Below are 14,911 nucleotides of genomic sequence, written 5' to 3'. Positions count from 1 at the left end.
ACACACACACACACACACACACAAACACTGCAATAATAGCCTTCCCACACACACACACACACAGACTCCATCGACTGGCTATCAAACGGATTCCTCGCTGTTTATACGACCTCTGACCCTTAATCCCAGCTCATCACACACACTTGCACACCTACACACACACACACCTACACACACACACACACACACACACTCACGGAGTTGGTGCATGTCTCTCCAGCCCCTGCTGGCAGGGCAGGCGGTGACGGTGACCACAGGACACGGGTTTCCAGTCAAAGTGCCGCAAAGAACCTGTTGCTGGAAGAAGACGGTGGCGGGGTCCAGCGCTTCCTGCAGCAGCTTCAGGTGAGCCTGACGGACACAAGTGGGCGGAGTTAGTCAGCAGGTAGGTCCTGATGTGGACATGCATGGAAAGTAATGTCTCCTTGTGTTTTACATTACATGTGATGCACCTACCTTCTATGTGAAAACACAGAAGGCAATACAAGCTTCTGATTCTGATACCAAAACTAACGAAAATTACTTTTATCAACAGTTACTATATTAAGATATTTAATTGTCCTTAAACTTGAGGATTAATGCTTTTATTGTTCCCTTTTTCATATATATATATATATATATATATATATATATATATATATATATATATATATATATATATATATATATATATATATTATTAAGGACTTTTGCTTCAACACAAACCATGAAGCTCTATAGCGTTGCCTCCATCGCTCTCGTTAGCATTGTTTCTGGTGACCGGGTTGTTGTGGCATGTCTTTGTAAACATGGTCCATGCATCGCACAGTCAAAGGAAGAGCCACTTGCTGTGCACAGCTTTCAATATAAAACACCAGATGAAATGCATGGACTCATGACAAAGTTCTATAAACACTGTTTTGATTGATGTGGATTATTTCTGTTGTGACCCCGTGAAGGAGGACTTGTTATCACATCATGACGTCTACGTCATATTGGCAATGTACGGCTGGAGAGAAATCCCAATAGTCAGAATTAGCATATTGGTCGCAGGAAATGAGCATTATAATCAATGTCCATGACCGCTACGCTGATTTTCTGATTACATTTGCATACCAGCATGAATGCGTGGAACTCAGCTGGCAGAGATAAATACATGTAAAAAAAATGATTATACTCTTTGAAAGACGTTTATTTTATATGTGCGTCTGGCTCCCAAAACAACCAGAGTGAGTATCTTTACCAGACTTATGCCGTGTTCCCACCAAAACACTTGCGAATATTCGCAACACTTTTTTGCCTGATTTTACTCGCTCGACTTGATGTAGTTAATTTGCTTTTTTGCAACTAGTTGCGGCAGAAAGGGGGCGTGGCTACATTAGCCCAATTTACCAGCACATAGCCTCACTAGCTAACCTAAACTGACCCGGTCACGTTCCTGTAGTTAGCAGCACATAGCCTCACTAGCTAACCTAAACTGACCCAGTCACGTTCCTGCAGTTAGCAGCACATAGCCTCACTAGCTAACCTAAACTGACCCAGTCGCGTTCCTGTAGTTAGCAGCACATAGCTTCACTAGCTAACCTAAACTGACCCAGTCACGTTCCTGCAGTTAGCAGCACATAGCCTCACTAGCTAACCTAAACTGACCCGGTCACGTTTCCGCTATCGACCATGGAAAAATTAATAACTTTCTGTGTTATACTTGTTGTGGAAATATTACAAATGTGGAAAAAATCAAACGCCTCGTGTCTGGGTTCATAATATCTTTAGTCGCACACAGCTCCGACTCCTCCAGGATGAGTGTCTGAATGAAGCCGCTTGGTGTGCTACCTCAGGCGGACCGGCAGCCATGTTGAATTCAGCCATGGCAGGACGGCGGTGAAGACGGACGCAGCTTCTCAACACTGATTGGCTTTTGCAAATCAGGGTCGGGCGAAAAGGCGAAAAAGCGAATATCCGCAATGCTTTTTCTCGTCATTCGCGCAGCCCGGCGAAAAATTAGCTTTTCAGCAACCATTCTCGTCTCTGCATTGACTTCACATGTAATCTTCTCGTGCAAACATTTCACAAAGACCTCGCTGCTGTTGTCCTTCAGCGGGTTTTCATGTTTTGTTTTTCTTCTCCTGACGTATAGAGGCCAGAAACGTCCAAAGGAGACCGATCAATACCTTCAGAGCAGAGTATGTGTAGGGGTAGTGGTAGGCCAGGTAGCAGACGTCCTCATTGTGTTTGAAAGAGATGCTGAAGGTCAGAGTATAAAAGGTCGTTTTCCTTCTGCCTCCAGCTGGACAGAAGTGGTTTCTGGAAGAGAAAATGACAAACAATAAGTGAAGTGAAGATGAAAAGATATCCATCGTGTCTGTGAGGTCTCTATCTTCAGCACTGAGCTCTTTGTCGCTGAGCTTTCTTTGGCTGAAGTGCTAGTCGTGAAGCAACATCCTGCTGTGTCATCTGTTAAAACGCTGAGTTATGTCCTGAAGAAGAGTTCAGGAACACACTGGCAGGGGTCGAGCTATTATTCTGAAGGTTTGACTTGTTATAAACTCATGTGTGTCTATGGGATGGGATTCCCAGCATCTTCTAGAATGCAATGCTGTTTTGCTTTTCCCTGCTGAAGGAAAGAAACACATTGACTTTGTGAATTTTCGTTTCGTACCTGAAATAACAAATTTCAGTCCCGGTCCTGACCCAGTGGGGTCTACCTTCCAGAGCCTCCCTTACCGAGTACAGCACGGGCTGCATTCCTGCAGTGCACACACACACACACACACACACACAGACACACATATACACACAAACACGTGCACACATAAACAGACAGTTATCTACAAGGAACAGACTCGGGGTAACAGCAGGAAAACGAGTGGAAATGACCAATAAACTGCAATGTCACTGTCTCTATTGGTATGATTATATTTTATTTAATGTAGAAAAAAGTTATTTTTTGATGTAAGATTGGAGATGAATTGATTAATTAACAACCACACAGTGGGAGCGCTCCCTCCAGGACGTCCTGAGACGACCTCAGACCTGTTTGTTTGTGGATTCAGTGATTTCTGTCAGGATGTGAAGAGAATTTTCAACAACTATAACAGTTACCATGTTTCTAAAACACATAGCCTGTAGCTTTAATGTTAAACAATTCAACAGTTTGCAGCATGTGTGTTGCTCAACATTTTAGGTTACAATCTCCAAGATCCGTGTCCTTCTGGCTGGCGCTAAACGGTACTGCAGTGTCACTTCTCTGATACTGCAAGAGCTTTCATCAGCGGGCCTCATGCTCAGCCTCACTGTGTTACTTCACTCAGCAATAGTGACCTAACAGGCACGTATCTAAAGATTATTAGTTAACCTTCAAAACCAAAGATGAGTTAACGAATCAATTCATGAATTAACGCAATTATAGACAATGTGTCTCTCATATAGTTACTGCCTCGTTGCCTTATTGCTTATTGCCTGCACTCTTCTACCTCACTGGGTATAATTATTACTAAATAATGTTGTTTACAGATGGACTTCAGTTGTTCCTTGTGCCTGGTGTTGCCTGAGACACAAAGTGACCACAAAGAGACCCACAAAGCAACACAAAAGGACAAGAAAAAGACACAAAACAACTAAAGAAACGCGAAACCACAGGATGCGTAGTGAAGAGACACGTAGCAACAACAAAGCGAGCTTGTAGCTAGGACCATGTAGCTTGGACCTTGTAGCTAGGACCTTATAGCTAGAACCTTGTAGCTAGGAGTTTGTAGCTAGGACCATGTAGCTCGGACCTTATAGCCACGACCTTGTAGCGAGGAGCTTGAAGCTAGGAAAGTGTAGCTAGGACCTTGTAGCTAGAACATTGCAGGTAGGAGCTTGTAGCAAGGACCATGTAGCTAGGACCTTGTAGCTTGGACCATGTAGCTATGACCTTATAGCTAGGACCATGTAGCTAGGAGCTTGTAGCTTGGACCATGTAGCTAGGAGCTTGTAGCTAGAACCTTGTAGCTAGGAGCTTGTAGGTAGGACCATGTAGCTAGGACCTTGTAGCTAGAAACTTGTAGCTAGGAGCATGTAGCTAGGACCTTGTAGCTTGAACATTGTAGCTAGGAGCGTGTAGCTAGGACCTTGTAGCTAGAACATTGTAGCTAGGAGCTTGTAGGTAGGACCATGTCGCTAGTACCTTGTAGCTAGGAGCGTGTAGCTAGAACATTGTAGCTAGGAGCTTGTCGGTAGGACCATGTCGCTAGTACCTTGTAGCTTAGACCATGTAGCTATGACCTTGTAGCTAGGACAGTGTATCTAGGATTGTGTAGCTAGGACCTTGTACCTAGGAGCTTGTAGCTAGAACCTTGTAGCTAGGAGCTTGTAGCTAGAACCGTGTAGCTAGGACAGTGTAGCTAGGACCTTGTACCTAGGAGCTTGTATCTAGGAGCTTGTAGCTAAAACCTTTTAGCTAGAACAGTGTAGCTAGGACCCTAAAACTCTGTACCTCAATAACCACAGTTGTTTTCTACGATGGATATTTTTGCCCCGGGCTGGAAAAGTTGAAGAGACACCATTTTTTGTTGAACCAAAAAAAAAAAAAGCCCAAAATCTCTAGGGGTTAAACAATAGACAGCTTGATGAATTTGGACCCTGTCAGCACATTGCAATCTTTCAGAAGAAAAGCCATTTTCTGTACAATGCGATATAGACCATTCTTTCTACTCATTGGCTCCTTCCTGAGATAAAAGCGATTTCCCCAGTGGACGTTAAAAAGAGCTATTTTCCGGTACAAAGGGCATTGTACGAATCGGTGTGTAGTAAGTGTGCGTGGAAGAAATTAGATTGCTGCTGGAGGTACTGAGTGTGCTTTGCAATGCCTTTTTTTGTTGTTGTATGTGTGTATTCAGCTCGAGTGGATGGCCTATTATGGCGGGACCCACTGCTGAGCCTGTAGAGCTGTCAGGACAGGAGAGTATAACAGAAAACACGGCGAGGGGTCCGCTCCATTAGCCCCCGCACTGTGTGTGTGTGTGTTTGTGTGTGTGTGTGTGTGTGTTGCACAGGGACTCAGCTCTGATGGGGGGTCAGAGTGCAAAAGGCCATATAAATAAGAAAATCCCAGTGATAGAGAGTCGAAGGGGGGTAATACAGCAACATGGCTCGACTGAATGAGGTCTGTTTTCATGTCGGCTCAAGGACGATATATAACATAAAGTCACCCATAACACGATATATAACATATAGTCACCCTACTGTGAGAGATTGCGTATGTATTGGACATGAAGGGATGAAGAATGATGTTGCGCCTGCACATTGAGTTAAAAGGCCTTTACACACCAGGGGCAAATACCGTGAAATACTTGCATGAGAATATTTCACATCAAAAGTGTTCATACACAGTGATGTGCAATTGCTGCAGCGGCAACACCTTTTTGGATAAAAGGTTCGAAGGTAAAAACAGAAGGAATCGATCTGGTCTGCCTTTGTCCAGGTTTAAAGGAGTAATACAGTTTGTGTGAAAGTATTCATGACAGAAACATCAGTAAAAATAAAAACATTGGCGTGCAAATGAATTGCATTAAAAAAATTATAAAAAGCCATAAAACCGCTTCATCAAATATACACTGAGCAGTCTGCTTTAAGCTATGTACTTATTGTCATTCCTGCCTTTTTTTTAAATCAGCTCGGAGTTAAACCCAAATGTTTTTGCTAATCCAATAGATCAAAAATGACTAAATACAAACAAATATATACGTTGGAGATTACAATAGCACTGAACTTTAAAACAATCTCTGTTTTAAGGTATGGCTTATTAGCCATTAGCAGCCCGCGAATAACTTGTTGGAATGGACAGAGCGGATGGTGTTTTACGTCAATGAAGAAGAGAAGGAAGAAGACTTCTGACTATAACTCCCACCACGCAATATCCCTTCAATTCCCCCCTTTGGCTAGGCTTTTTTATTATTATTTGGAAGGAGGCTCGACATACATGAGGAGCACGGTGAGTATTCCACTCCCCCACCTCCTCCCGTAACGCTAATCCACGCTGGTTTTAATCAACATAGGTCCTGTCCCTGCAGAGAAACACGGGCGCTCTGAAGCGAGGTCCGGGTGTGCAGCGTGCATGTGAGCGTTATTGCTCGGGACGCCCCCCCGCACGGCTGTAAGGACCCGAGTGTACGCCGTAACACGCACAGACGTGGACAGCTTGTGTACACGTTTCTGTGCATGCGACACTGGCCGTGGGCGTTTGTCGACACATTCCACTAATGCAGGGGTGTCAAACTCATTTCAACGAAGGGGCCACATGCTGCACATTTTGATCTCAAGTGGGCCGGACCAGTAAAATCACAGCATAATAACGCATAGATAACGGCAATGTTTCTCCATGTTTAAATCATTGGTGAAGGTTTTTAGATGATAAACCTTATAAGGTCTTTCAACAATTAATTAAGACATCAGCCCTCTGTTTATCTGCCTGGGCTATCTCTCCTCTGCAGATTCCCTCGCTTTGTGACGCCAATTTCATGCGTGATCCATGTTTAACGACTTCCAACACAATAATTTAATAGAGATGAACACAACAGTTGTGCTTCTACTAGATGCGCAGGTTTTTGGTCATGGACGCACACAAAAAATTCCAACTCGCCCTACCTCCCAACTTGTAAAAATACCGGCGCTTGGTCAGTGCCCTTTGCCGCCTGCTTTAGCATCTGGATGAGACTCAAGAGGCTCTTGGAGCAGGAAGTGCAAGATATGTCCATGGCGGGTTGAGAGTGGAAAGGTAAATGGCGGTTTGCGGTGGCAAATGCTAAATTATGTGTATATTACCTGTTATATTTGGAAGTACATGTGTACTAAATACCAGAAGTAAACCAGTCGCAACACAGCAGTTGTGTCTCCTTATAATACGGGCACATTTTATAAAAACACACTTCTTTGACCTATTACTTTCTATGTAACGTTACTTGACAACAATATCAAGGAGTTTGCGAAGAACGTGTAGTTCTCAGCTTCCTAGATGAATGTGGTGAACCAAGTAACATGAGCTCCAGTGCTAAGCTAACATTAGCCAACGATGTTAGAGGGCAAAGGCGATGGTCCCACAGAACATTAACGCAGACTTACTGCGGCATTATTGTGGAATAAAACGCTGGTTGCTCAACCTAGGACAAGCTAACAACCTCAAAGTAAACATCAATGGCCGACATCACAAACAGAACACGTATCAAGCTAGCTGGTGGCTCCCAGTCCAATGTGCTGTGGCTGTATTTAGCAGCTGCGTTCTCATAAAAGCTTTCTATTTTACTGCAATCAATTGTTAACTGCATACTCGTCTGTGTTTATTATCTACGGCAACCATTTACGCAACCGTACACTGAAAGTCAGTTCCTGCAAACATCATTAAATCCTGGATGATGCATCAAAGTGTAAACTTGAAAATATTTGCAAAGGATGTCATGACAAAACACAAGAACCTTCTCACCGTAGTTGAACTGGCTGTTGCTCTTCTCACAGTTGATGACATTAAAACGGTAGGGAACGTCTGCCACCATGTTACTGACTTCAAAGTAGAACCACTGGGTGTGTTGGCTACTGTTTGCGTCCGCATTCAATATGAGGTCATATTCATGTCTATGGAAGAGAAGCAGAATAAAGACACACGCTAAATAAATATAATAAAGTGGCTGCATCGGTGTTGAATGTGGGCCGACGGTGTTAGGACTGCAAAGAAGTAATATCATCACTCTGATTCTCATTAATATGTGTGTGTGTGTGTGTGTGTGTGTGTGTGTGTGTGTGTGTTCCGTCCATACCTCCGGACCTGAACAGCCTTCCTCAGGTTCCCACATTCAAACTTGGAGAAAAACCTCAAGGAATCAGACGGACACTGAAGACTGACCGACATCAAGACAAAGACAAGGATTTATGTAAAGAAAATGGAAATGATCTAAATCCAAATATGCATCTTGTACAGCTTCATTAATGAGTTATTGTTTGTGCATGAACATTTGTGTTGTTCACCTACCTGCTGTCTTCCAGGTCAAACACGACCTGGTTGATGATCCCATCAGTAGTCAGGAAGCGTTGGGCATCCTCAAACACTTTCTGCCTGATAAAGGAAAGCACAGGCAGGCATACAGATGTCAACCTTGAGAATGTCCCTTCAGTTTCTCTTGGCTACTGGTGGGAACTTTTAATTTGGTCTTGCTTTTGGCGCTCCCTGTGGAAAAATGTTTACGAGCACCAGATTCCCTTTAAGAAAAGCTCATTTTATTGCAGCGGGGTGTGACCGTCTGCCCTGCCAACTCCTGGTTCTCCCGTGCTCCCCTCCATTGGGCCAACCAATCTGGCCTTTGCCCCTAAAAAGGACTGTGGGATCAGTGGGGCTACCGCATTGTAGCTCAAACAGCACAGTAATAACTATACAGTAAAGTTATGTAACACTTCAGTCAACACACATTTAATCATTTGCAAAAACATGTCTGACAATAGAAACGTGGAATGCGATAGAATATCCATCCGTTATCCGACTGCATATCCTGTTTAGGGGCGCTGGAGCTGATCCCAGCTGTCAATGGGCAAAGGTAGGGTTCACCGGGTCAAGTCTCCAGTCCATCACAGGGCAGACAACCATTCACACCTACGGGCAATTTAAAATCCAATTAACCTTTGCTGCATGTCTTTGGACTGTGGGAGGAAGCCGGAGAACCCGGAGAGAACCCACGCTGCCACGGGGAGAACATGCAGACTGCACACAGAAGGACCTGCCAGACCGGGATCCGAACCCTTGCCCCCTTTGCTGTGAGACGACAATGCTAGCCACCACACCACCATGCAGTGGTAGAACATGCAATAAAGATATTCGACATGGTTTCTAGTCTGATTTGGTCAAAAAACTAGCATGAAAGCGACTGAGCGCAGTGTTCTTGCTTTCTGGTTTGTGCTTAAAGAAATAGTTAAAGGCAAAGCAAATTAATTTATCTAGCATGTTTTTATCTAGCGCTGTACAGATTAGACAGCTGAAAGCACAGGAAACTGATGATCAATGATAAAATATCAATGAAAGCAAACACAAGGGGTGAAACAATAAAAGCTACTGAACAAATTACGAAAAGCACACAGAATAAAAACAACTAGCAAATTAATTATTTCTTTCAAAATCAAACCGGTAGTCTTTCTCTTGGATTTGCTGACTCAGGGTCTGCAAGGTTTTTTCTGGGTCAGGATATTTGATAAGTGTCGGTTCAGTGATTTGCGGACCAGCAGAGCGTGAACTTCTGTCATTCTAGACAAACGACGGACTTTGGAGAACTTGTAGTCAATATCTGACAAGGGACGCAAAGATGGACTCCAAGGTCTAGACATCGATAGGTCCAGACATCGATAGGTCTAGACATCGATAGGTCTAGACATCGATAGGTCTAAACATAGATAGGTCTAGACATAGATAGGTCTAGACATCGATAGGTCTAGACATCGATAGGTCTAGTCATCGATAGGTCTAAACATAGATAGGTCTAGACATCGATAGGTCTAGACATCGATAGGTCCAGACATCGATAGGTCCAGACATCGATAGGTCTAGACACCGATAGGTCTAGACACCGATACGTCTAGACATCGATAGGTCCAGACATCGATAGGTCCAGACATCGATAGGTCCAGTCACCGATAGGTCCAGACACCGATAGGTCTAGACACCGATAGGTCCAGACATCGATAGGTCCAGACATCGATAGGTCCAAACATAGATAGGTCTAGTCATCGATAGGTCTAGACATAGATAGGTCTAGACATCGATAGGTCCAGACATCGATAGGTCCAGACATCGATAGGTCTACACATCGATAGGTCCAGACATCGATAGGTCCAGACATCGATAGGTCTAAACATAGATAGGTCTAGACATCGATAGGTCTAGACATCGATAGGTCCAGACATCGATAGGTCTAGACATCGATACGTCTAGACATCGATACGTCTAGACATCGATAGGTCCAGACATCGATAGGTCCAGACACCGATAGGTCTAGACATCGATAGGTCTAGACATCAATAGGTCTAGACATCGATAGGTACTCATGGTGGAGCCAGTGGACAGAGCCCAGATGTGTACTGACATGAAATTGATTCTGTGGGAAATGGTAATGTCTCGTGCCTTTTTTTGGTCATTGGTACAACCCTGGTAGCATCTTTCTGGATCAGCTAATGCTGTTAGCCAGGCCACCTAAAACAATACAAATTGGATAAAGGAGTCAAATCTCGTAGGCTCTCTCTGTTCTGAGAAAAAGCTTTTGATCCAATTGCACAAAGAATGGAGTGCCTAAAAATGAAATTACATCAGCGCAAACAGACTTGGATTGATGCTAAAGGAAAAAGATTCCTGTGCATTATTATCCAGGTGAAATAAATTCATGTGACAATTCTCCCTATTGATTTAAGGTTGGACACAAATGAGAAAAAAAAATGACAAATGCTGTCATTTTTCTTGTGCGTCTCTATGTTGATTTACCATTTTAATTTCCACATTTCTACATCACACAGCATTAATGCCAAGCTAACCACTCTGAATGTTATATTCTGTGTAAACCCAGCTCCCATTCGCCCTCATCTCATTCTACGTCTGAGACAACAACAACACAACAAGAAGCCAGAACAAAAACACATTAACATTATTTCTGTTAAGGGATTGCAAAAGTCCAAAAATGTTTTTTTTCCTCTAACATAATTAGATTGAGTTCAGAGTGAAATTGCATCTTTAACATTTTTAAATGTCAGCGTCTGCTGGCCTCCTGCAAGTGCTGACAAAACGTCTTCAATGTCTTCATTAAAAAGTACTCAGACACACTCCTCTACACACACACACACACACACACACAACAAAAACCGTGTGTGAAAATATAAATTACACTCATGTAACGGAGTTTAAAATACACTTTGTCGTTTCTTATTTTCAATGTTTCATATCTTATTTTTGTTTATTATCAACGATCCTGTTGAGTGTGTGAGAGTTTTATTTCAATCAGTTATTTTTATTTTGCGTTATTGCAAATAAGTGCTGGAAAAAACGTCATCTGAGATGACTTCCATGCCCTATTCACATCTGTTACACTCGCATAGCCATTCAGCTCAGCAACGATAGACACAAATAAAGACTCCATACATACATAGACACATAAATAAACTAGATTTGCCGCCTCTGTGTTGTATCCCTCCACCAATCATGTCTGTCAGGGAGTCATCACTTTATCTTTTCATCCTATGAGACATTTGTGTGAAATTAGCATATCAATTAATGAGTTATATACACAAATATTGCGAGCTAACGGTGACATTTGTCCAATAAAAAAATCTAATCAGTTCCTACTTGAATCCAAGTGGCCGTTTGAAAGTTGAAGAATCCCTCAGAGGCCGCTCTGAAGTGTTGCTTTCACAAGAATAGGACAGACGTGAGGTCACTGTGAGGTTTAACACACACAATCTCATTAGTTCATCCTTGATGAGCTGGATGTTTGTGCAAAGTTTGAATGCATTTCCTCCGAGCGTTCCTGAGATTGAATGGACTTTTTTGTACGGACGGATTGACCATCAAGAAACAAACTAGATGTTTTTATCTTAATCAATTGCTGGTCTTTAACAAACATCTTAAGCAACACACTGAACATGGACAAAAGAAGGAGTGATTTGTCCCTCACAGGGACCCTTACTACTGAACATGGACCAAAGAAGGAGTGGTTTGTCCCTCACAGGGACCCTTACTACTGAACATGGACAAAAGAAGGAGTGGTTTGTCCCTCACAGGGACCCTTACTACTGAACATGGACCAAAGAAGGAGTGGTTTGTCCCTCACAGGGACCCTTACTACTGAACATGGACCAAAGAAGGAGTGGTTTGTCCCTCACAGGGACCCTTACTACTGAACATGGACCAAAGAAGGAGTGGTTTGTCCCTCACAGGGACCCTTACTACTGAACATGGACCAAAGAAGGAGTGGTTTGTCCCTCACAGGGACCCTTACTACTGAACATGGACAAAAGAAGGAGTGGTTTGTCCCTCACAGGGACCCTTACTACTGAACACACTGTTTATGTTGTTCCTGATAAAATACAAACATTTCTTCTGGTACCTGTTTAGAAAAAAAGAAAACAGATGTATAAACTATATATATGTGTGTATGTTAACTTGTTGTTGCTCCAGAGTGTTGTTATATTGTTCTGATAACATTACTTTAAAATAAAAGCTGCAATACACTAGTTTTTACTTCATTATTGAATTTTGGCACAAAATGCAGTTAATCAGTTACATTTTTTAACTTTGCCCAGCCCTGATATATTTATACAAAAATAACTTTAACCATCTTTAGCATTGGGACATTTGAGACAAACGACAGACTTTAGAGAACTTGTAGCGGCGTCAGACGTCAATATCTGACGAAGGGACGGACGACAAGGTCTAGACATCACTTAGTATTTCTAGTGGAGCCAGTGGACAGGACCCAGATGGGCCAACAGTATCTACTCTGTAAGAAATCTGTTGTAAAAACCCTCTGGAACGACATTTAAACCTCATGACATCAGGTGAAGTGTTGTCCTAGAGCGCTGAGCTATGTTCATGAACAACCTTTTCGTGTTTACAAGAACCAACTGGTACTTGGAAACTGAAATATAAAACCTGAAATTGACTCTGATGCTAAACTAAAGTAAACGGTGGCACTCGCTATCAGCAGCAATCAGCACAGAAATGAAGACGCCGCATTGAAATGCACGGCACAGTGCGCAGAGCGACACACAAACGCTTCCCTCTCTCCTCTCTGTCGTCGGCCCGTTCACTCTGTGCTCGACATCTGCACAAATTACTCCATCCCTCTGTGCGTGCATCATGTATAATTACTGCGTGATGCACAGATGATATGTGGAGGCTCACAGTCCGAACCCCAAACTCATATCGGAGCAATCTAGTATTAATAGATCCATTTCACCTCGACTATTCCATTACTGTCAGAGAGCCGTGCGGCTCTCTGTGCTGCCATAGTTACATGAAGACGGATCGCACACCGAAGAGAGACAGAAAGGGAATATGAACGAGAAGGGAGGATACAAAGAAGGAAGGAGGGAAGACAATCACAGGGACCATTATGAAGGAGAAGCCGCTCCGGCAGTGTCACATCTGCCGAGATGAGGGAGATGGCTTCATAAAGGAACGGATGGGGGAATAATGGAACGTGACGGGGAAACCGGGAGAGACAGGAGGGGTGCAGGAAGACAGTAATGAGTGAGGAGGGGAGGAGGTGTGGAGCAGCGCTGATGCTCATAGAGCCACCTGAACCTGTGGAAGTTAGCGTGTGTTGGCCTGTTGCTGGTTTGTGGAAAGGCTATCAAAACAATTTCCCTCAGTTGTCGTTTCCCACATGGCCTCTTGTCTGTGAACGCTCTTTTTATGTTTTATGTTCCATGTTTTATATCACCGTTACAAAGTAATGTACCAGGAACGTGCGCGTGCCTGTCAAACCAATACAAGCGCCTCACTGGAGGATGTCACCTTGTGGCAAAAGTTGAGCCGGGATCAGCGTCGCGCGGTAGCACACCACGGCGCCTTATCACGCGGTAGCGTGCCGCATCGTCCTATCGCGCGGTAGCATATCGTGCCGTCCCATCGCGCGGTAGCATATCGTGCCGTCCCATCGCGCGGTAGCATATCGTGCCGTCCCATCGCGCGGTAGCATATCGTGCCGTCCTATCGCGCGGTAGCATATCGTGCCGTCCTATCGCGCGGTAGCGTATCGTGCCGTCCTATCGCGCGGTAGCATATCGTGCCGTCCTATCGCGCGGTAGCATATCGTGCCGTTCCATCGCGCGGTAGCTTACCATGCTGTCCCATCGCATGGTAGCGTACCACGCCATCCCATCGCGCTGTAGCGTACTATGCCGTCCCATTGCGCGGTAGCGTACCACGTCGTCCCATCACGCGGCAGCGTACCATGCCGTCCCATCACGCCGTAGCGTTTTTTTTCCACTACTTGTATTATGGCATTTTGTAACTAAAAAGCCAGCACTTCTTTGTACGTTAGGGTCACACACACACATGAAAAAGTACAGTTTAAGTAGAACAGCGGCATCTATTCCCCTCAACCTGGGTAACTCCGCATGTGTTTGGACGCAGTCGGCCTCGGCTAGCGGTCGTTGGAGTCGTTGTCTGTCGACTTTAAGAACAATGGTTCATCGGTGTGAAGGTAGCATGTGTTGGTTTGTAAAGCAGTATCTCGGTCCATTTGTGCTCCACCGTTGTGTTGGTTTCCATTTGGTTCTATTGTCATGTTCCTACGGGGTGACATCAGTGTGATGGTGAGAACTCTGGACTCTGAAGTTACTTGTGCCCTTTTAAAAAATGTTCTCCTTTAGTTTGTCACACACTTTACAGTGAACTCTGAGCTTATACCCTCTAGGAAGGAGTAGCTTACTAAGGTTAGCCTCGTTAGCAGGGACGAGTCAGTGACAATGCACCTTTCTCAAACCCATCTGTATGTTCATGTCACATGATGCGTACCTCTGTATGTTGGGTTTGCGCGGGGCCATGGGTTCGTGTCCTGGCGGTGGGAGATGCCCCCAGAAATCCGGGAAAGCCAGGATGCTGAACCCTGGGATGGAATTGGTTTTTGCAGCCGCAGCGCGGTACAGCTTGGGCTCATGGTGGGGGATACAAGCTCCATGCCTCTCCAATAACCTGTCTATCGTGGTACGATGGTGGGATTCGTCTGCAATCTCCTCCTCCTTCTCATCGTTATCCTGAGCTTCTTCTCTTTGACATGCGGGGGCTTCATCCCTACAGGTAAAGAAAACAATAGGAGCTTCATACTATGATAATGATCAATCAGAGACAAAATACTTTCATGATTTGGGAGTATTTATATATATTTGTCTTTTCTGTGAGACTGTGAAATATGTTAACAACATGACA

At 44.0% G+C, this 14,911-nt stretch overlaps 1 protein-coding gene across 1 annotated transcript in view; it reads right to left on the bottom strand.

The window, feature by feature from the left end:
- LOC137803772 (cytosolic carboxypeptidase 4) overlaps window positions 1–14,911 on the bottom strand; it is a 100,380-nt gene that overhangs the window by 34,895 nt on the left and 50,574 nt on the right. Inside the window, exons 14-20 of the mRNA XM_068602493.1 lie at window positions 14,501–14,776; window positions 7,982–8,065; window positions 7,770–7,850; window positions 7,439–7,587; window positions 2,639–2,726; window positions 2,151–2,283; window positions 198–351 (exon numbers count right to left, since the gene is read on the bottom strand). Of these exons, the coding sequence (XP_068458594.1) occupies window positions 198–351; window positions 2,151–2,283; window positions 2,639–2,726; window positions 7,439–7,587; window positions 7,770–7,850; window positions 7,982–8,065; window positions 14,501–14,776 (965 nt within the window). The remainder of the gene's footprint in view (window positions 1–197; window positions 352–2,150; window positions 2,284–2,638; window positions 2,727–7,438; window positions 7,588–7,769; window positions 7,851–7,981; window positions 8,066–14,500; window positions 14,777–14,911) is intronic.

Source organism: Clinocottus analis, unplaced genomic scaffold, assembly GCF_023055335.1.
Source record: "Clinocottus analis isolate CAN_PGR_092001 unplaced genomic scaffold, fCliAna1.0.p SCAF_6, whole genome shotgun sequence".
Lineage (NCBI taxonomy): Eukaryota > Metazoa > Chordata > Actinopteri > Perciformes > Cottidae > Clinocottus > Clinocottus analis.
This window is presented reverse-complemented; position numbering and strand designations above follow the sequence as displayed.